The sequence below is a fragment of the Cebus imitator genome, unplaced genomic scaffold (genome assembly GCF_001604975.1).
Source record: "Cebus imitator isolate Cc_AM_T3 unplaced genomic scaffold, Cebus_imitator-1.0 Scaffold1, whole genome shotgun sequence".
NCBI classification, from domain to species: Eukaryota; Metazoa; Chordata; class Mammalia; order Primates; family Cebidae; genus Cebus; species Cebus imitator.
The window spans coordinates 15,064,446-15,087,420 of NW_016107316.1; the positions used below are offsets into that span (position 1 = coordinate 15,064,446).

The 22,975-nt window shown below is 54.4% G+C and overlaps 1 protein-coding gene across 4 annotated transcripts in view; it reads left to right on the top strand.

Annotated features, from left to right (window-relative positions):
* The window catches only part of KLHL29 (kelch like family member 29), a 321,245-nt gene that overhangs the window by 154,012 nt on the left and 144,258 nt on the right, over window positions 1–22,975 (top strand). For all 4 annotated transcript variants that reach the window (XM_017526630.2, XM_037737661.1, XM_037737651.1 and 1 more), the window contains one exon: window positions 21,066–21,395. In XM_017526630.2, coding sequence (XP_017382119.1) covers window positions 21,111–21,395 — 285 coding nt within the window. In that variant the 5' untranslated portion in view covers window positions 21,066–21,110. The remainder of the gene's footprint in view (window positions 1–21,065; window positions 21,396–22,975) is intronic.

Consider the following 22,975-nt stretch of genomic DNA (forward strand, 5'->3'; position numbering starts at 1 on the left):
CCCCACCTCCTGCTATCCCTCCCCAATCCCCCACCTCCTGCTATCCCTCCCATAGCCCTCCGCCCCTGACAGGCCCTGGTGTGTGATGTTCCCCTCCCTGTGTCCATGTGTTCTCATTGTTCAGCTCCCACTTATGAGTGAGAACATGCAGGGAACATAGAAATCTTTTGGTTGTAGTAGATGGGACCCCAACTCAAACTGACTTAAGCAAGAAAGAAAATGTGTTAGCTCTTATAACAGAGAGATGCAGCCCAGGCTTCCGCACAGCCATATCCAGTCGCTCATGTACCATAGGACCTCGCCATCCCTCCTCCACTGCCCTCTGGCTGGCTTCATCCTCTGCCCTGCAGACCATCCCCGCCTCATGACCAGGGAACACAGCCAGGAGCTGGCCCCACTTACAACATCTTTACTTGGCATGATCCCGAAGGAAGAGAGACCTTTGTTTTTGGAGTTCCTACATCATATATATGGGATTTGGATCTATGTGGGTCAAGGACCCTGAATCAATTCTTATGCCAGGGGGATAGAATACCCTGATTTGCCTGTCCTGGTCACATGCTCACCCCAGGGGTGGAGCACAACACCCAGCCATAGCTAACGGGGCTCCCTGTGGGAGAGAAGCATCCTACTGTCAGACAAAGGAGGGAATGGAGCAGACAAAACGCAGATTTCAGAACTGAATTCTGTTTGGAACCTTTCTTACTTTCTTCACTTGACAGAATTCTGGATGCCTGACAAAATATCCGAATAGATGTTCAACAATACTGGGTGCGTTAATGGATGGAGAAGTGAATGGGTGGATGCATGGGATGGATGGATGGAAAAGTGGATGAACAGAAGATAGGCAGTTATATGCCTAGCTATGGAGAAGGCCAGAGGAGAGAACCAGGCTCCAGAACTCAAGGGGCTCCCTTCCATGCTCATCAGAAGCCACTCCCTGTCTTATGGTCTCCAATCTCCTTGAGGATTGGTTCGGCCATGCCAGACCATGGGCTCCTTGAGGGCAGTCTGCAGCCAAAGCCATCTCTGCCAGCGCTCCCAGCCCAGCACAGTGCTGAGTGCCTGGCCAGGGCTGCTGATGGGCTGAAAGTCGGCAGTACCTCTGTGCATCTCTTTGTTATAGCTGGACAGTGAGACAGGATCTAACCCTCAATGCAGGGTGATGTCATCTGAGTGACAGAGGCAGCAAACCCTCCCCAGATGCCTGGTCTCAGACACAGAAACTTCATTGTCCTTTCTCAAGCCCCTCACAATGGAAAACAGGATTAAAAAAAAGAAAACTTTCGAAAAAAGCCCAAGCCAAAAAAAAGAAACTGAAAACAGGTCCTCGCAGTGGACAACAGCAGGGCTGGTGCCTTCTTGTGTGAGATGATTTGTGGGTTAGGCCCCCAGGTCCAGATCCTGGGAGGAGTAGGCGTGTCCTCCATCCAGAAGCTCTTGTTTCCGGCCATGGCCGTAGTGGTGCGGCTGCTCGAACCGTCTAGAAAACTGAAGAATTAATCCTGGGAAGTAATGAGCTCTCCTGGGAGGAGTTGGGCTGTGTGCTGCCTGTTGTGAAGTCATTGTCGTCATACCGACGGCCTTGGGAAATGGCATCAAGAAGTCTAAAGGGCTGAGTCAGGCAACCAGGGTGGTGGCAGTGTTTTCTTTTGTCTTATTTTAATTTCCAACCCTTTGATCTCTTGTCTAAAATAGCCTCTCAGAATTTAGCCATTATATTTCTTCCCTGGTTAACGCTGTTCCCTTCCTGTCTTCAATGGCATCTTTTTCTGTATATGTATTTATTAAGGAACAAAAATGAGTTAGGCATTTAGAGGACTTACTTTAGTCCCAGTAGACCCACCTGCCTGGAAGATCGGATGCCCAGGGAGGCTTCTGCAGAAGAGAGGGCCCCATCTGCACAGGGGTTCGCCCATTGGCTAGAACCAGGTCTGCTGGGGAAGCTCTCCCGCCTCAGTGTCTCTGGTTCTCTCCCTCTGTCTCTCGTTCTGTTTCCATGGGGCATGTGTGCTCTGATGGGGATAGCCCGCATTCAGGGTTTGGCTATTTGGGGATTTGCTGAGTCTCCTGCTTTCTGGAGTTGACCTTTTCTGCAAAGCATGTGCCGTCCTCGGGGCTTGTCAGGCATTTGGAAGGAGACCGTCTCCAGGGAGCCAGCATCCAGCCTCTGTCCTTCCTGCATTCTCTGCCCAGGGTGGAGGCCAGAGAGAGACCGTTCCTGCAGAGGAGGGGCAGGCTTCTGCCTGAATCCTCAGAGAGCCTCACCTGGACCAATTACAAGTTGCCCAGCCCCGGGAGCTGAACCTGGAAGATGGTCTCGTAACAGTCACGTGGGCCTTTCACCGGGGACACCTGGGGAGGGAACCAAGTCTAGTTACCACTCAGGCAGCTCCTGCTGCATTGGAGCCAGGCTCTTTGTGACCTTGGGCAAGTCACTTCCAACTCTCTGAGCTTCTGCTTCTTCTCCTGGGAAATCAAGATGGCATTAGTCAGGGCAGGCTAACTATTAGAACAAACCACCCCAAGCTGCCATGGCTTAATCCTATAGCTTCTTTCTTTCTCAGGCTGCGGTGTGGCATGGGTCGGTGAGAGCAGCTCTGCTCCAGGAGCCTGACGAGAACCAAGGTTCCTTGTGCAGTGCATCCCCGCCATCTGCGCCTCGCCCTCCTCTGCAGTGGACAGGGAAAGAGAGATGAAGAAGACACCCTGCTCTAACCACATGGGTCTGGAGGGGCCTGAGTCACTTGCACACACACTCTGCACACATCAGCAGGAACTCATCACATGACTCCAGCTAGAATCAAAGGGGAGCTGGAGAGTGTTGTCCAGCTGTGGTCCCCAAGAAAGAGGAGGGCACAGACCTGGCAGCGCCGGCCACCTCTGCCATAGAGATGGTGATGAAAAGTCCCTCCCCAGGATGTGCGAGAGGGTTAAATATACAATGTCGTCATCCTTCACACACGGTGCCTGGCCCCCAGTGGGCACAGAGATATTGTTATTTTTCTTGTTTCTTCTCCCGGATATTCCCTGGAGGTTTATGCAAATAGCAGACCAAGGCAAGAAATGAAATCCATGTCCCTGCCCTCTGAAGTTACTGATTTCTGTGTTTCCTCGCAGTGTAACATTTCATTAGACCTTCCAGATGGGGGAAAGAATGAGCAGATTAAAAGTCAGATAGTGCCTAGAAGCCTGCTTCATCGGTTTCTGGGATGGCTGGAGCTTCAAAGCTATTTGGTATTTCCACTGCCGAAAGGCCTCCTCGGGAGCAGTTGTGTTTTAATAAATGGCTGCCTGAGTAATTTTCCTCGGAGGAATTGCGTCGTGGATGTGTACGCTCCTGGGGGAGAGCTGGCTGCTCCCTCCGCCGCTCGGGGTGCTGGTGCATTATGAATAGGATGCGTGGGGTTGCAGGAACCTGGCAAGCCCGCCCATCCTGGGCCAGTGATGTCATCTCCCAGATGCACCAGGCAGACTCTCCAGGGCTCTGGGTCGGGGCTTGCTGGGCAGGGAGAGTGGGAGACGGTTTGTGCAACTGACCTGAACCGCCCCTTCCCCATGGCCGCTGGCAAAAGCAACTGCTTTAAGGCCCAGGGGAAGAATTCATTTGTTTGACATACCCTGACTGATGCTGCCCCCATCACATAGGGGCAGTCTGGTGGGTGCAGCAGGGAAGGAGGGAAGAACGGGCCTGAGGCCAGGATCTTGCCATCTGTGGAGAGAGAAGACGGGCATGAGAACCAGTAATGTGGGATTGCAGCGTGCTTCATTCATTCATTATTTACGGAGCCCTAAAGAGGCCGGGTACTGTCTGAGCAGTAGATGATACAGCAGTGAACAGATACAGCAGTAAACAGAGCTGGCAGGTGGAGACTGTGGTGCCTGAGAGCCGGGCTCAGAGACTGTGCTGCCTGGGGTTGAATCCTGCCTCTCCCACTTTCTAGCTGGGAGACTTTGGGCAAATTGCTTGAACTTTCTGTGCCTCAGTTTCCTCATCTGGAAGATGGAGACCGCCATCAGAATAGCTGCCTCACAGAGTTGTTATGTAGATTAAATGAGTCTGTGTTTATGCAGCCCTGCCCTTAGGAAACTCACACTCCAGAGAGGAGGAGACAGAGAAATCTAAGTAAGTACATTAAATAGGCCAATAGAAGGAAATGAGAGTGATCGGAAAAAAAGGCAGAGAAAGAAGTTGCCATTTTAAAATAGGATGGGCAGAGAAGGCCTCACCAAGAAGGTAACTTTTGAGAAGAGACCAGAAGGCAGTGAGAGCCCTGGCCACGTGGATAGTGGGAAGGATGGGCCAGGCACAGGGAGCTGCATGTGCAAAGGTCCTGAGGTAGAAGGGGTCTGAAGTGATGGAGGCACTGCACGGAGGCCAGCATGTTAGAACAGAGGGGCAGTAGGAGATGGAACAAGAGAGGAGAATGAGCACCAGGGCCTTCTGGGTCTGCTAAGGCCTGTGGCTTTTTCTTAGAGGAGGACAGGAGCCGTTGCAGGGACTTGGGAGAGATGATCTGCCTTGTGTTTTAACAGGATCACTCTGGCTGCTGGGTGGAGAATACGCTGAATGAGGGTGAGGGAGGGAGGGAGGAGACACGTTAGGAGGCTGTGGCAGAAATCCAGCTGCGAGATGACAGAGGCCCAGACGAGGGTGGCCAGAGGGGATGCGGGAAGAATGGTTGGAGTCAGGAGGAAGCACAGCTGCCAGCCTAGGGGGCTGAATGTATAAGAAGCATCGTAAGTGAAAGATGAAAAGTCTGCAGGCTGAGGCGGGTGGGACTTTGAGCCTGGGCATGAGTCTGGGAAAAGATATAGAAAGAAGAGCACTGGCTTCAGAATCAGGCCACCCCTACTTCCACCAAGTGGCTTTGAGTAAGCCACCGTATCACTGAGCCTCAGTTTCCCCTTCTGTGAAATGGAGGCAGTGCTGTGACACACACGATTTGCAGAGTGGCAGGCATGCTGTAGGTGCTCCACAAATGCTCCTTGCTTCCCCTTTCCGCTGCCTGTTTGCAACTGGGTAAGGAAGGCTCTGTGTCGTCGAGGTGGGGGTTCCCCAGATCAGGAGGCAGATACCCTCAGAGCTCAGGGGTGTGGAGAGGGATGCAGGTACCACCTCATGCCAAGCAAAAGGGGGTGTTGGCATCTCTGTCTCTGATTTCATAGTGAAATTCACCAGGCATTTCCTCTAGGCAGGAGGCCCCAGCGTATGGGGTGAGTAGGCTCCGGCCATGCTGCTCCTGGGGACAAGTCACTTCCTCCGTAGCCAGGGAGTGGGTGCCAGCCCAGTCCTCTTCTCAGCCATGAGGAATACTGAGCTCCTTTTATTCTAGCCCCTGAAGGCCATCCTGATGGTGCCAGGCTGGCATCTGACACCAGAGCCCCCCAGCCTCAGGTGGGGACCACAGCTTTCTCCGGACTCCCTTCCTCCCGCCTCATCCAAGCCCAGTCCTCTGCAGCCCCCTTTGTTGAGCCCAGACAGTGGGTGTCAGCCCTGCTCTGTGTGCCACTGCAGGGCCGGCCCTCTGTAAATGGACGGCCTGTGCCTACAGACTGGGCTGGGCTGAGCCAAGAACAGATGGTATCTCCCTCCCACTCCCAGGGGCTGCTGCAGCTGAGATCTGGCCTGCAGACAGCTCCCCAGAACGCTCTCGGAGCCCTGACCCCGTCATCTCAATTGTCCTCAGGGTGCCTGCTCCCTTGCCTGAGGCCGGGCTCTGCGCAGCCACACGTGTGACTATGGGCCGGGGATGTGACTGACGGGCGTGAGGGGGCTTCTACCCAGGCACCTGGCAGGGGTGGCCAATGCAGTGTGTTTTCAGAGCTTAGGGTGTCATCAGACACAGGATACCCTGCAGAAAGAGGGCTAGAAAAGATTGGGGCCCAGGGATGAGGCAGCAGAGTGACCTGGAATCATCAGGAAGACTTCATGAAGGAGGCAGGAGCTGAGCAGGAGGAGGATTGAATCATTTATCTCAAGATGTGAAATAAAACTGTTCCTGTTGTTTTGGGGTCTCAGGTGAGGCCCCAGGCTGTGCATGACAGGCATCCAGTACCCCGACATTAAAAGGAGGAGCTAGACAGCCCTGGGGCCCATCTCTACTCCCATGAGAAGGGCCTCGGGACGGACTGCAGGGAGCCACAGTCCAAGAGGAGAGCTGGCCTAGGAGGGAGGCTGAGGCCTTGCTCTCCCCTCCTGGGAGGAGCGCCCCACTCGACCAGCCCCTCAACCAGTCCTGTGGCAGCTGCTGCTACCCCGACACTGGAGCTCTTAGAAGGCCATGACCCGTGTTCCCTGAAATTTGGGGAACACAAAGGCTGTGCCTGAATCTCACCAGGAAGTGTCCAGATGCAAAATGCTCCCAGGGTATCTGGAACGTGCAGTGGAGAGCGAGGGCTGTGCTGGGGGCAGCGGGACCAGAGTTGGTCATCAAGGGAGAGTTGTGGGTGTGAGTCCAAAGTGGACACTGCACCGGGAGCAGACTCGAGCTGTCCTGGAAGACCCTGCCCAGGAGGCCAGCCTTCCGGGGTGTGAAAGAGCCACCTGAGGGAGCGTTTCCAGCATAGCACAGACCCTCGTGGAGCTCCCGCAGAGAACGCAGAGGAAGGAGAGCCGGCCCCAGGTGTCTGCACACAGAGGCTGCCTCTGCCCGTGTCCATCACTCTGCTCACACCTTCCCACTGCCCTCAGCCCCATCCCTGAGCACTCTGTGAGGCCGAAGCAGCAGTTAGTGAGAAGGAGGCAGAACCAGGGAAGGGGTTGCTGCCATCCCCATTACCAGATTCTGAGCCTGGGTCTAGCCAGAGCTGGGGCAGAGGGGAGAAGCTGCGGGCCAGATACGATGGGATTTCTGATGAAAGATTGGACTGGGCTTTGGAGAAACCAAGGATGTGGTCATGTTTAGGACTGACCTAGCCATTTACTAGCTACGTAGCCCCACAGGTCACTTAAACTTTACGTTCCTTAAACCCCTCCCTGCCTCGGTTTAATAAAGTACCTGAGGATTAAAGGAGCTGATGCTGGCACAGCCGTTGGTACGTAGCCGGCACGTAGTAGGTGCTCAGGAAGTGTTAGCATTCAGCAGGAGAAGTAGCAGGAGCAATAGCGTCATGGAGCAGCAGTACTTCCACCAATAGAAGTCGTGCCCAGGAGTGACCGCCCCTCCCTCCTCCCACCAGAAAAACCCCAAATGCTATTTGGGTCTAACAGAGTGAGTCTGAAAAAAATAGTGAGAGGAAAAGATACTTGTTTGCTGCTTACATCCCGCCGAGTTCAGCCTAAGAAACCGCTTACGTGGCCAGCATTTCACAGGCTCTGTAATGAGAAGACAGCAGTGCTGGATGAGGCCGGGAGCAGCTATCTCTGCAGTCTGGGTGGTCCAGGAAGGCTTCCAGGAAGAGGTGGCACAGAGTAAGGTCTCCAGCAATACAGAGGTGGCGCTACGCCATTGGGAGAAGAGAGTGGTCTGAGGCCTGTGTGCGTGGCCATGTCCTTCTCACTCACACATCCTCTCCTGGGACAGTTCAGCTCAGTTGTCATCAGTGGAGCCGCTGCAGTATGCTAAACCTAGGTCGGGGCCCTGGGGACAGAGATAAGGAGCAGGCAGGCTCTGTCTTCAAGGAGCTGCCAGCCTCATAGGGTTAAAGAGAAAAATCATAGAATGCCGAAAGAATTCAGCGGTAGTGCAGGGATCAGAGGAGAAGGCAGCCCAGCTTGGGGACCCTGTGAACACACACAGGCACATACACATGTGCACACACACACAGGCACACACACATGTACACACACACGCACACACATGTACCCACCCTCTTCCCTCACTGTCTTTTCCCCAAACCATTTCTCCTTCTGGGCACACAATAGGGTTGCACGTCCCCACCCACTTAGAGTTAGATCGTGACTACGTGGCTTGCTTTGGCCAATGTCACTAGAGCAGAAAGGACACATGCGTTCCAAGTGAAAACCTTGAGAGCCAGTGTGCAATGCGCCAGAATGTCTCTCCTTTTGCCACAGTAGCCAGTCTAACAGCCTGGGTACCAGAGAGCCGATGACCTGGTGCAGGGCCCCCAGCCAACCGGCAGTGAGAGTGCAGCATGAGTGAAAAGCGTACCTCGTTGAAGCCATTGAGGTTTTGGGACTGTCTAGCATCATAGTGTCACCTCCCTATCCAGGCTGATGCAACCATCATTTGTTAAGTGGCCAGAATAGAAAACTGACCCTGACTGAGTCTCCTGGGAGCCATTGGGCCTTCCTCTGTTGCAGCCCCTGCCCTGGGAGTGGAAGGTCTGGATTCGAATTGATCTCTGCCCCCAGGCTCTTTGACTGTTACTGCCATTGTGGAAGGGGTGGCTGATCCCTGCCCCGCCTGCCTCCCCAAGCAGCTGGGAGAGTCCAGCAAGGTGGGTAGGGGGACGTCTTCAGAGACCTGGAAGTCAGGGAACAGCCTCCGAGCACTGCATTCAGTAGCTTCCCTGCCTTGGGCCCTGGGGGTCGCAGTGAAGGTCACCCGTGCTCAGAGTCAGGCAAAGGACACACCAGGAGGGGAGGACCCCAGGGGAATGTGGTGCTCCTTGTTGCCAGTATGCAAGGGGCCAGCAGTCCCAGGCTGCCCAGCGGGGGTGGAAGTGGCAGCCTGGAAGCAAAGTATCCCTGCTTGGTTAATCTAAAAATAAACAGAAAGGCAACAAAATCTATGTTTCAATTACTGCACACAAGCTGTTCAAACAGCCAGCTCTGCACTGGAGATGTGAACTTGTCAACAGAGGCTGCCTCGTTTGCATGCTTGGGTGGTGATAAAACACACAACCTCACAACAGGCTGCCCTCTGGTCTGGGCTTCTTTTTTTTTTTTTTTTTTTTTTTAATTAAATTAAATTAAAAGCAGGGACGTAGAATAAAGACAATGAAAATCTGAACAAGTACATCAAGATAGGGTAGCAGCTCCCAGTTTGAAAACAAAGAAGGTTCTGTGGTTGGAGACCAGCCTGGTACTAAGGTCAGCAGGGGAGCGGGCAAAACAGGGCCCCGTGGCCAGGAACAGAGGACAAAAATCTCTCCCAAGTGACCAAAAACATTCCTCCCTTGCGGGTCGCTGCTGATCCTGGAGAAGCTCCAGTGGGCAGTGTGGACCTTCAGCTCCCAAAGCCAAAGTCAAGGCCCCGGAGGTCCCCTCTGTGGGGGAGAGATGAGTTACAGGCCAGCCAGCAGGGGCTCTGGGGGTGAGCCAGCAGGCTGCTTGCATGGTGGGCAGAGCTAGGACTTCCATCCTTGGCCAGGCTGCCTTCCGTCTCCCATCTTAATTAGACACTGTTCTCACTAAGACGCAGTCTCCCTTCTGATGAATAGGAAATGAATGGAGCCTCAGGGAGCTGGGCCAGCCTGGGGTTCTGGAGCTACCCTGACCTGCCCGGCCTGCTTCGGCCCAGCGTGGTCCCTCCCCTGCCGCCCAGAGTGCTTTTCCCTTTTCTGGCTGTGGCCTCCTGAGCAGCCCTCCCTCCCTGAAGGCAGGAGCCATGCCCTGTTCTTATTTCCTCTCTGTATCTTGCACTGAACCGGGTATAATGGGGAAGGAGGTGGGCAGTGAATCTGACGTGATTTGATGAGAAAAGGGCAGACCGTGTATTAACCCAAGGGCATGCCTGGGGAATTGCTTGGGAGGGAAAGGGGGGCACGAAGGCCTGACTCATGGAGTGGAGCCCCAGAACAGGAAGTAGGCTGTTGTGGTTTCCCGGGGAGGGATCTGGACAAGCAGGAGGCCCCCGCCAGGTCCCACCAGAGATGGAGACCAGAAAGGTGGGCCCTGGCGCTCAACGCTGTTGAAGGTTCGTTCCACAAATCCTACGCGCTGAGGTGGCTGTTGGTTTTGCATTCACTCTGGACAGGGATTTTAATGTCCCCGGCCCTCGGAGCAATTCTGCAGCCATCAACCCAGACACTAGTCACTTGGTGAAATAAAAGAGCGGTTGAGTCTCTCTCAAGGAAGATAACATCCTGTCACAGGCGGTATGATCTGCCCGCCATGTGACGGCCGTTCCCTAATGTTTCCAAATAGACTTTTGAATAGACTGTTGTCTAGAGGAAAGCAAATTGCAAGAGCATTTTTGGCAGCCAAATAGAGAGAAGGCATCAGTCTTTCTTCTTTGCAACTCTTGCCACTGGGTCCGGCTCCAGGCACCGAGTAGGATTCATTCATCAGCTTGGGCCACTGATGAACACCGTTTCCTGTGAACAGGGAGCTCGTTGAATTAGTCAATTCTGCAAGATCTAGAATAATCAGGCATGCGTGAGAGGCGGCCCTGGGAGGCAGGAGGCCTGCTTGGAGAAGGGAAGTAACAGCAAAATCCAGCTCACAAAACTGCGATCGTGTGTTTGCAGGACTACGGGGAAACAGGGCTTGAGTTTTCCGTGTTGCATCCTCCATGGAGCCACGAGAACGATCAGTGAGAAGGAGCAACGATGGTTATTCGCAGTGATAACTCTGGTTAATCCTCCTCTAAGTAATCCAACAGTAGCCACCATAGCTCCCTCATCGATCCTGATGTTTAAGAGTTCCTAATTTATACACGCCTCCCTTCTTCCCTCAGTTTATGCTGATGTTATGTTGCCAACTGTCATTTCCAATATCTTTTTTATTTTTCATTATCACCATTTTAATGATTTACACCAGGAGCAATAGCACAAAAGCCTAGTCAATTAGTCCCATGAGAAAAGTCTCTGAATCATGTGTGCTTTTTTTAAAAAAAAAAAAAATCGCTACATCAAAACCCACAGCCAGATTTTCACAAAGCAAAGGTGCACACGGGAAGGGAGGGGAATGGGAGGCTTGTTCTTTTAATATTGTTCACCTAAAACGGGCACTAGCGCTGCCTTTCCAAGACAGGGAGATTGCTTTTTGTGCAAGAAATTGTGCCCAGAAATGGAATCATTGGCATTTTTCCTGAAACTTAACCACCAGAAAAGCATTTTGAACATTTGTCTTTTTAGATCATGTATTAAGCCCTGTAATTATGGAATATGGCTTTTTCCAAATATATATCTGTCCCCCAGGGCCATCTAGGGAGTCAGAACACCTGGGTCCTAGGGCCAAATCCAGGCCTGCTAATTCGCCAGATCTTAGGCTGGTGGGTCTGAAACTTGAACCTGCACATGAGTGAATCCTGTCCAGTCCCTACCCCTCATCTTGTTAAAAATGCAGATTCTGATCAGGAGTCCTGGAGCAAGGCCTAAGACTCCACGTTCCTCACCACTCCCCAGGCGATGCTGCGGCCACTGGCCTGTGGACCACACTTTGTGTAGGGAGGAGGTAGGCCACTATGCCCGGCCCGGGCTTCGCCTCTTCCTTTTCCTGGGTTATCAAATGCGAAGGTCAGTGCTGGCCCACGTACACGGCAGGGCGTTGTGAAGCAAATGATGCGGTGGTTCTAAAAGAACCTTGTGTGGGTAGGGCGCTTCCCAGGAGACCTCCCCTCTGAGCAAAGGCTGAAGCAGACAGCACGCACGGCACAGTTCATCACGGGGCCTGGGTTGGGATGGGGCTCTCCAAATCCCGTTTGTCTGCGTAACTGCAACTTTGCATCTTTAGACCAGCGCCTCCCATTTCAGTGCTCTAACTACCACAGGAACAAGGCAGGGGCCAAGTGCAGAAGGCCCTTCTGGCCGTGCTGGCTGTGCGCGTGGCACTGATCCTGATGATGCTTTGATGGTTTGGGGGAAGGATACATTAAATATCTGCAGCTTTTTGTACATCACACCTCAACAAAACAGTTTAAAAAGAAGAAGAATCCTTGTGAAGGGTGAGGACTTGTTGCTGCTGTCTCGGCCACTGAGGCGAGGGCCCTCCCACTCTCCCTGAGACCAGTGGCACCCACAGGTCGGCCGGGTGCTTCCCCCAAAGCTTTGGACTGGCTGAGACCTGGGAAACGTGTGCAGGGTTCGCTGACATTGGAGAAAGCAGGCCCCCTGTCTTCTTTAAACAATAAAGACAGTTCCCCAAAGCCTTTGGTTACAGAGGTTGATGCCACCTGTGGTCCCTGGAGTGGAAGCAGAGGTCAGAGGTCATGGTTCTGGTTTCTTTCTTGAGATGGAGTCTCTCTCTGTTGCCCAGGGTGGAGGGCAATGGCGTGATCGTGGCTCACTGCAACCTCCGCCTCCCGAGTACAAGCAATTCTCCTGCCTCAGCCTCTCGAGTAGCTGGGATTCCAGGAGCCTGCCAGCATACCCAGCTAATTTTTGTATTTTTAGTAGAGATGGGGTTTCATCACATTGCCCGGGCTGGTCTTGAATTCCTGGCCTCAAGTGACCCACCCACCTCGACCTCCAAAGTGCTGGGATTACAGGTGTGAGCCATCACTCCCAGCCACAGCTCCGGTTTCTAATGGAACTTGTCGAATCCCTGCCTCCCCTCTTTCCCCAGCCTGGAGAGCCTGGTAGAGGCTGCTAATTTGGGTTCAGACCCTGGACTCTGCAGTAGGTGTTGCTGGAATCTTCTGGCTGCCAAGCAACAGGACCAGGCTAGGCAGACTTCACACTGGCCCTGGCTAAGTGGGGCCTGATGGTGAGGTGGCTGGTGAGGACTGGGGGCCAGCGATGGGAGTGGAAATGTGACAACAAAAACCTTTCAGTTCCCCTGGGGCCTTGATATTTTAAGGAAAGGAACTAAAAATAAATCCACTCCTTAGGTTACTCATCCTGCAGTGGAACGGGAGAAGGCTGGCATCAGCCTGGGGTAGTCCAGAGTTTCCTGGTTTTCTGCTGCCTCTGAGGATTGAAATGTGAGGCTTGGGTCCAGGCTGGCACCTACACGTGGCCCCCACAACCCACACGTTTCCTGTCCACTTGGAGGTGCCGAACACCCCACCCTCTCTGAGGAATCCGTCACCCTCAGAGGCCGTGTGCAGGGCCAGGGCGAGGGCTAGACGGTGAGGCATAACTTAAGGACTCATCCCTTTCAGGGCAATATAAACGCAGGCAGACCTTGATGCGGGCCCCTAGGCAGTTCCCTCCCCTCAGCCTAGTTCCGGCCCTGGCACGTGTTCCATGCTGGGAGGGGCACTTTGGTCTGGCAAATGTTCCCTGAGCCCCCCGCCTTAGTTCCCTGTGCTCAGGCTTAGGGAACATTTGCCCTGAGCCCCCCACCCCAGGTCCCTGTGCTTGGTGTCCTACCATGCTTGGGCAGCTCCAGGGGAGGAAACAAGACAGGAGAGGTGGCGCTGTCTTTAGGGACAGGATCAGAACCCACAGAGGGAGTGGAACATGCCAGGCCATCGCTGGGGTCCTAGGCCTGGTGATTCTGGCTTCTGCGGGCTCCAAAAAGAGAAGATTCATCAGACAAAGCATCCAGCAGGAGAGGCCAGTGTGGGGCTCACCCCCAGCCTCATCCAGAACCAAAACTTCTCAGCTAGTGGGGGCTCATGGGGATGGGGGTCCTGGAAGCTGGACCAGCCCCAGGAAGCAGGGAGGCACTTCCAAGGGGTATCCCCACCTCCTGCTAACATCCACGTCAAGCTGCCTCTCCAGAAGCACCCAGAGAGTTCCTTTGTGTTGCATTTGCCAAGATGGTGTTCTGGCTGCTATTTAGTATTTTGCTCCAGAAGAAAGGCTAAAAGATGCAGAGAGGGAAACTAAAATAATAAAGACAAGCACAGACTGTTCCAATCGACTTGGCAGCATGTCTCCCCCAAATGAGGCAATCATACATTTTCCGACTGGGGCCGGCCGGGCCGAGGCTCATTCCTCAGCCAGCCACCTCGGCTTCCCTATCTGAAGGCAGCAAGGGCTCCCTGCCTTCCTGTGGATTAATCATGCCTTCAGGGCCCTCACAGCCGGCCGCCCACTCCTTCGGCGTGTCTTAATGATAGAAACGAGGAAAGGGTCATTAGCCACCTGTGATCCTGTATACAGCGTGTACACGTGGTGCATGTTAATCTGTGTTGGCCGCCACCAGAATCCAGAACGCAGTGTGTCACCAGACGCACAGGCCTCCATCCCGCCCGTGAGCTCAGGTGCACAAAGCATGGTACTCTCCAGGCCCAGGGCTGAGGGCTCCTGGACACTGCTCCCCGTGTTCCAGTCCCGCATGGACCATGCAAACACACAGAGGCTCACAGCCTCATGAATTATTCATGATGAGGGGTTTCAGGCGGGTCTGCGTGGCAGGGCTGATCCCATCTCCAGCAAGTGTCCAGGAGTCCAACCCCTGCCACCAGCTGGCGAGCCATTAGAGACACAGTTGGGGCCTGGGGAACCAGGATTTCCTTCCTGCAATATTCTCAGGCCCCGGGTACCCCCAAGCCTTTTGCAAGCCTGGGCCTGGGCCCTGAAGGCTCTTGAGCCGCAGGGAGAAGCTCTTCCATCAAGGCAGGCCCTGGGGCTAGTAACATGAGCTCCCCCGTTGTATTTATGGAGGACAGCCTTCCCCCACCTTCAACCTGTGTCTCCCAGTGTCCCTGAGTGAGACCACCCCCAGGGTCCTGGCTGACCCAGCACAGAGGGCCTCAGGAGCTGTGCGTGTGTGCAGACACCGGGCCACACCCTCTGCTTCCTATTTGACCGTGTCTTTTTCCTCATGCCAGAAACCTTCCCAGTTCCGGCTGGGACATGAGGGTTCTAGGGACAGACAGCGGGAGACGTGGGAGGGAGCTAAAAGTCAGGGGCTGAGGCTACTTTGGCATCTTGGTTTTGATCCTAGTTCAGACCTGCCTCCTGCAAGGGGGAGGAGCCCCTGGGGGCTGGGTGGCCCTCCCTCATTCCGGCATCTCCTCGGTGCTCTGGCATCCGGTGACGCTGACCACACTGCAGATCTGGCCCCATCTGCTAGCGGGAAAGGAAGCCGCCAGTTTCCATTCATTCCCAAGGGATGGGCAGCCTGAGGGGAGGTTTGTGTGTGGATGTGTGAGGTCCGGGCTCTGTCAGGGGAAGGACACGTGAGCTGGTGAGCCCGAAGGGAAGCCCACGCCTCCTCCCTCAGAAGTGGGGAGCTGGCAGGAATACACCCTCCGCTGTCTCCCGGCAATAAGCGATGGGGGGAAAGAGCTTTCTCTTGTGCCAGGGACGCTATCGGGCACACCACATCCGAACGCTGGCCTCCACCACATTACTGAGGGATGATCCAAATTGTGAGGCAGTTGCACTTGACCCTTAGGATTTTCCCCAGAGCTGGTGGATGTGGCATTACTGCATTGGGGGATGCTGGAGGACCTTGTCCGGAAGTTTGTGGGTGTACCGGTGTGCACCGAGACACCAGCATGTGGCTCTGAAGGAGGCCTGGTTTGCAGCAGGATCAATGACCAAACATTCCGAGAAACGCTTCTGCCCGTCAGGAGCTCCCGGTGACATGTTCCCCCATTCTTCACATTGCTCCAGTTCTGTGAGGAGGTCTTCTGCTCCCCTTCACTGCTCCCTGGAGGTGGGGAGGTGGATCAAAGAGTAGGGAACAAGGAGCCTGCCAGCCTGAGCCCGCTTCCTGAGCTGTGTGTGCAGGGCCCAGGCTCCAGCCTCTCTGAATCTGGGCCCACAGCTGAGAAGCTGAAGCCTGATGTCTGCCCTGGGTTGCTGTGAAGGTAACCCCCCGGGGACCAGGGAGGCGCGGGCCTGGTGTTGACCAACGGGCGCTGTACACAGGGGAGGTTTCGGGAGGCCGGGCACGGTGCCTCATGCCTGTAATCCCAGCACTTTGGAGGCCAAGGCAGGCAGATCACTTGAGGCCAGGAGTTTGAGACCAACCTGGCCAAAATGACAAAACCCCATTTCTTAAAAAACAAACAAACAAACAAACAAAAATTAGCCGGTTGTGGTGGCGGGTACCTGTCATCTCAGCTACGCAGGAAGCTGAGGCAGGAGAATTGCTTGAACCTGTGAGATGGAGGTTGCAGTGAGCTGAGATCGAGCCACTGCACTCCAGCCTGGGTGACAGAGCGAAACTCCACCTCCAAAATAAAAAACAGAGAGACTTCTGGGTTTTGCCCTCCCCTTGGGAAGGGCTGGCCCTCCTCCCCTGCCCTCTCCTAGCCCAGCATCGGCTTTGCCACCTGCAAGATCCCAAAGGCCAGAGCCAAGTTGGCACATACAATACCTGTGAGGCCTTCACATTTCACCCAGGACTTGCACTGCACTGCCTCCACCCTGCACCTCGGCAGGGCCCACCTCCTCCTGCGAACACAAAATGTGCTGGTCTTTAGAGCGTTTTCTTCACGTGTGCATGTAATTTAAACAGGTGCCAGCAAGGCACTAACCCCACCCAGGCTCAAGTCCTAGTGTCTTTGTAAATGGTCCCCTCCACACAAGGGGATGGCTTCTGCTCAGCCTGTCCCCCCGCCCACTGGCAAAGGGCCCTGTGCCAGGCTCTGCCAGTTCACAGGCAGCCTGCCAGGAAAGGGGGCTCACCTTGACAAGGAAACATTGGGATGTGTTTTGTTGGTAACTGCTTGACCAGTCTTGTCTAAGGTACCTCGTCCATTCCAAGCCTCCTTCCACCAGACTGGCACTTCCTGACGCCTCTTTCAGCACCACTCTGGACACACACCTTGTGACACACTGGCTTGGTGCCCAGCAGGAAATACTCAAGTTGCTACCTCTGGTGCTGGCACTCCGCCGTCTCATTCAGGGTAAACTGTGCAATGCCCTTCTCTCCTGATGCTTGAAAGGGGAAGTGGCATTGAGGAATGAAGTCTCACTGAAAGCCTGGCATGCTTGACCTTTGTTTTGAGTACACATAATGAGGCTGGAACCAGATTTTGGGCTCCAGATCTTGAGTCTCCATCTCCTGCCTGGCATTTTAAGGAGACTTGAGGAGCTGAGCATCAGGGCAGGGGCTGGAGTGGTGGGAGGTGTGGGGTGCTGGGGCCTGGGCTTTGTTTTCGTGCACCGGAACTGTAAGGTACAAGCATGGCGTGGCCCAGCAGGTGGTCTCCCAGGCAGCGAGTGGAGAGGTTTTACTGGGGCCTAGGAGACCCCTTTGATCTGATAAGCACATCTAGGTATGTCTTAGGGGGCAGGGTTGCTGGCCGCCCTCAGTACCTACCCTCCTCACCTCCATCCTCCCCAGCTGGAAAGAGATGGCTTCTTTGATGATATGTGAGGTTATGTTGTTTTGTAGGAAGGCAGGGGCTGATTGATCACATCAGTCAGGCCAGGCTAGGCTGCACTTGAATAACACATAGACTGCCAGTCTCAGTGCCTGATCACAGTAAAGACCCACATCTCCACTCTGCAGCATCCAGGGTGCCTAGGGAGATGCTCTTCCATCAGATGGTGGCACCATCTGGAATATGTGGCCTCCAAGGTTGCCGTGACAGGCGAAGGGAACTGAGGGTCACGATGTTTGCGGAGGGCCAGGTCTAGAAGCAGTCTCCATCACCTCCCTACCCATCCTACCGGCCAAACTCCAGACACAGCCCAACTTAACTGCAGTGGAGCTGGGAGAGTTCCTCCTTGTGCTCAGAAAGAGGTCCCACTGTGGTGAACACATAACACCCTCTCTGCCACATTTAGGATCCAACCCTAGGGAGGCAGTGTCCCTGAGGCACTGATAACCAGCAAGAGCCCCTTGTTGGCAGGTGACCCTTGGGGGAGGCGTCTATACTGTGAGCCCCAGCTGACCTCGACATGCAGATATTCTCTGTTCAAGGTTACTAGGACTGTAGGATGTTTTCTGTGCGAGTGTGTGTGTGTGTGTGTGTGTGTGTGTGTGTGTGTGTGCATTTTGTTTGTTTGTTTTTTGGTCTCACTCTGTCACCAGGCTGGAGTGCAGTGCTCGATCTCGGCTTACTGCAACCTCCACCACCTCTCGGGTTCAAGCGATTCTCATGCCTCAGCGTCTTGAGTAGCTGGGACTACAGACGCATGCCACCATGCCCAGCTAATTCTTGCATTTTTTTGGTAGAGATGGGGTTTCACCATGTTGGCCAGGCTGGTCTTGAACTCCTGGCCTCAAGTGATCTGCCTGCCTTGCCCTCCCAAAGTGCTGGGATTACAAGTGTGAACCACCGTGCCCAGACCAAGGTAGGATGTTTTCTTATTCCAGCGCCTACGTGGGATTTCCAGTCAGGAGACTCACCGTTTCTTTCTGTGTCTGAGGTTTTCTCTTCACACAAATATATTTGTCCTCCCTGGAAGTGCTCAGCAATTAAGAAAAAGCAAGCATTTGTTTATTGATTCATTCCACGCACAGGTACTGAGCACCCTTCTTTGCCAGACACTGTTCAAGTTGGTGGGGTTGCACAGAGGATGAGGACCCAGAACCTGTTCTCAAGGCAGCAGATAGGCAGCAGCCATGGCTGCCAGAAGGGTGGGCAGTGTTTGCTCAAGACACTGGACGAGAGTCTCTCACCTGACCCAGAAGGGGAAAAGCAAGTGCAGGCTTCTAGAAGAGTCAGTGCCTGAGCCGGGTCACAGGCTGTAGCCAGGGGGAAGGTCGGAAGCCATTCCTGGCAAAAGAGCAGCATGGACTCGGACCCTGAGCTGAAAGAGGACATGAGGCTTCAGAAACTATAAGGCATTTGGAATGACGGGGCATAGCCTCTGGGGTGGGACAGGATGAATGAGAGGGGATGCTAGGAAAGGGAGCCCCGCCCAGATCCTCTTCTGGGCCAGCAGGAAGAGCTGGAACCTTATTCGGATGGACAGGACTTAAAGCAGGAAGGTAAAGTGTCATGATCAGATTTTCCCTTTGCAAAAATCCTATGGGCAGTTAGGTAGAGAATGGCTGAGAAGGACAAGACCAGGGGCGAGCAGGCGAGTTGAAATAAAGACACACTGGGAGACAGTGACGGAAGGTCATGGCTGCAAATGGAGAAGGAGGTAGATTTGAGAGCAACTGAGGCAGAATAATCTAAGACCCAGCTGTTTCGTAGGGGGATGGAGATGAGGAGATAGAGGCAGCTTTCTCTGAGGAGGGAATTCCTGAGGATGGGTGTTTGGGCAAAGGAACGCTGAGCTAATTTAGCGACTTTGGATGTTTAGGTACCTGTGGAACAGCTGGGGGAAGGCGTGTGCAGGCTGCCGGGAGCTGGGGCTGGTGCTTAGGAGCGAGAAGAGCTGGAAAGGGAACTTTGGGAGTCATCAGAAAGGGGGATGGAGGGATGAGGTCATCCAGGGAGAAGAGGAGGAAGAGATCTGGAACCCCGAGGACCCCAGCCTTTAAAGGATGAGCTGAGGAAGAGGAGCCCCACAAGGAGACTGAGAAGGAGCAGCCGAGAGGGAAGCGGAGGGCTGGGGGAGGGCTCTGGAAAGCAGGGAGATCAGCCACGTCGTATGTGAGGGAAGTCGAGGACAGCAGCATACATGTCCCCTTGGATTTAGCAAGCAGGTCACCCATGCCTTCAGTGAGAACAGTTCCCATGGAGTGGCCGGGACGAAAGCCACAGTGGAGCAGGTCACAGAGCGAATGGGACGGGGAAACCAGAGCTTAGGTTAGTCAGTGCCATCAAGAAGCTCGGCTGAAAAAGTTTATTTATGTGAAAAAGGGAATTGATTTTTATTTTTAACCATGTAATACTGGATAGACTCTTTAAAAAGAATTTTTATGACATTGTGTAAGCCAGGAAGCATAGTGGTGAAATAAACAGTGAGGCCATACCCAGCTGAAGAAGTTATGGTCGGCTCTGCTTTGGGGGAGGGGGTGGGGCTGCAGGCTTCACCCAGGCTGCAGGTTGGGTTCAGGTCTGCCCACTGTGCCTGGCAGAGGGGATGATGGCCACCAGGGCACAGGCCAGCCACACACGTAGAACGCGGGTAGGAGGCTGCCTGGGTTGGGCACAGGCCCTGGCTCCATGGCACTAGAAGTTGACAACGAGGTCTGGATGTGCAAAGGCCAGAGTAGGACCAGGCTTTATAGACAGGTATTTTTTAAATAAAGTGGCCTATCTATCCACTGGCCAGCAATTCCAGGGCACCTCCCCAGGACTGAGCTGGACTAGCAGGATAGGGAAAGGAGCCGGGAGCCTAGCCCTCCAGGGGCTCGCCCCCAGACTGGAAAACAGTTGGAGAATGGAAAAGGCCAAAGCCAGCCAAGCTGTGCCTGGGCCATGGCCAGGGCTGTGGGTGTGATGCAGACCCCTGCCCAACCTGCCACCACTTCTGTCCTGGCACTGTCATGCCCTCTCCCTCTGTCTCTGCCTGTCTGCGACTGACAGCCTCCCCTTCGTCTTTACATCCTTCCTGACCGAGGGTACCACGGGGCGCGGGCTGAGCAGGGAACCAGGCAAGTCATGGTAATACTGAACAAAATGCAATCTTCGGTGATTCAGAAGCCCTTCCAAACACCGTGGCGTGTCTGGGTCTCCATGACAACGTGGAAGGGCCTTCCTCTCAGAGGCTCAGGAGAGCCGCGTGGGAGGTGGTCTGGTTAACAGAGGCCAGGGTACTCATGGTCTCTGATGCCCGAGATCAAATCATAGGGCTGTGGTTATGAAAGGGAACCCAACTCCTGGAGGCTAATGCCCTTTGTGACTTGAGTTGTGCCTTTAGCTAGGATCTGAAGGCTGGGGGTCCTGGACTCTTTATCACTTTCCAGTACTTGAACCTCAAGGGATAACATTCTCAGCGAGGTCCCTCGATCCTCCACTGGGGACCATCCATGTCCTGCCACGTCACAGGCTACTGTAGGAGGAAGAGAGATTCATGTGAAGGGCTTTGTTCACGGTAAAGTGAGTCTACATGCGTGGGTGGCCATATCCTATCACGTGCTGGGGAAAACATGTCCTGAGGCATTCCCAGCTCTTTTCTCACGGTGGGGTGAGAGGGGAGAAAATCCCAACCATAATTGAAATGTGCACATTTGTGTCGTTCAGGGCAGTGACACGTGGCAGAACAAACAGCATCACTTAAAACTGTGACGGGGTTCAAATCCTGCCTGCTTACTTTGGCCACTCCTGGGCAAATCATGTATTCCTTGTCTGCGAAGTGGGACTAATGAATGATCCACACTTCGTGGGCTCATGTGACTCTGAAACGAGCTAATGTTTGAAAGCCCATCACTGAACCCAGAGAAGGGGCTTCATGGATGCCGTCGGTTGTCACTGCCTGCTCTATCTTAAATCACCCTCCTCTCCACCCTGTCACCACAGGTCCGGGCTCTGTTTCCCTGGGAGAAGCCGCCTCGGCCCACCGAGATGTCCCGGCACCACAGCCGCTTCGAAAGAGATTACCGGGTGGGCTGGGACCGCCGCGAGTGGAGCGTCAACGGGACGCATGGGACCACCAGCATCTGCAGCGTCACCTCGGGGGCCGGTGGCGGCACAGCCAGCAGCCTCAGCGCCCGGCCCGGCCTCCTGCCGCTGCCCGTGGTGCCCTCCCGGCTGCCCACCCCCGCCACAGCTCCTGCTCCCTGCACCACTGGCAGCAGTGAGGCCATCACCAGCCTCGTGGCCAGCTCTGCCTCTGCGGTCACCACCAAGGTAAGACCTGGTGTCCTCTCTGAGCAAGAGCCAGGTAGAGGAGCCCTGCCTGGCTGCAGGCTCCCGCCCGCACCACAGGCTCCAGAGGGGCAGCCTGTGCTCTAGACCCTGAGTCCTCCAGAGTCTTGTCCTGCCAGGACCTGGGCCTGGCAACTGTTTGCAAGCGTTCACATGGGTTTTATTATCCATAAAGTCTTTCTCTGTGACTAACTTGTAGGAAGACAAGCAGGTGCTGAGGCCACTCATCCTATGCCATGTTGATTAAATGCTATTTAATGAGTGAGTGACAGTGAAACGCCAAGATGGCAATACGGGGTTCCTAAATAGATACATTGAGACCATACAAGCATCCATCGGAGTGCCAGTAACGGGTTCGCAGGAAGATACCGACAAGCAGTAATAGTCCTAAAGGATGATGGACCCACGCTTTACTAACCACTGGGCACGCGTTCACATATCCTGTGTCTCTTCTGAACCTTTCCTTATACTGTCCCTGCCTTACAGTTGAGGATACTGAGGCACAGCAAGTTTCTAAGGGCTGGTCCAAGGCTGTGGGACCCTTGTGCAAGGACCCAGGACGTGTCCCCACAGCTGGCCTCAGGGATGTCAGCTCCAGGTCATTCCCATTTCTTCTAGAAGAGGCGGCTCCAGCCTTGGGAACGGCAGCAGAGGCCAGCCTGTGTTGCTAAACAGAATGTGGAAAATGGCGTTGTGCCAAGCTCTTGCTTGGCCTCGGGCTGGTCCCCCATCGTGCTGGCTGCTCAGAGCCCCTCAGGCAGCCTGAGTTCTGGAGGGACGGGCCCCTGGCCATAGCGATGTCAGGAAGCCTATTGATCCCCGTCCTTCTTCCTCACTGAGCGGGGGCTGTGCAAGCTGCCTTTGCCTCTGCAGGCCATTCAGAGCCACTTCCCAGGAGCCCCCTTGGGGCAGTGTGCATGTACACGCATGTGTGTGCATGCGTGTGTGTGTGTGTGTGTGCAGACACGCGTGAATGTCTAGGCTTTTCTTTTCCTGCTTTCAAAAAAGTTGCTGGAGAAGTTAAAGGTGGGGAGCCCCAGCCCGGCCATTGTGAGGTGGTCGAGGCGCTGGAAAGCTGCACTCCAGGTGTCCTGCGCCTTTGTCTCATGATTTTCAAAACTCCCTTTCAGCCGTGCTTCCCGTTAATAACTGTGAGTGCTGCAGGCCGCAGAGCCCGGCGGAGGCCGAGACAATGGAGCTATTGGAGGCCGGCTCGGAGCGCACTGACATCTTGCTGCAGTGCCTTATTGATTTTATTTTCCTGTTATGAAAACACCACCCCACTGAGGCGGGGAGGGAGAGAATGTTGGATAGGGGAGAGGAGATGGAAGATTATTTGGGCACGCTGCCCCCAGGCCAGCCAAACACATTCTTCCCCTGGGCACCAGCCCCAGCCCTGGTCTGACTCGGCAACCTCTGGCCACGTCTGGCAGGCGCTCTGCAGGGCCAGCTGTTGGCCATATGGAGGATGGCAGCCGCCAGAACCAACTGCTCAAGGATCTAGGTGGGAGAGAGAGGCTGGGCCCTGAGGCCCTCTTGAAGGTGTCTTTCCTTTTAAAGAT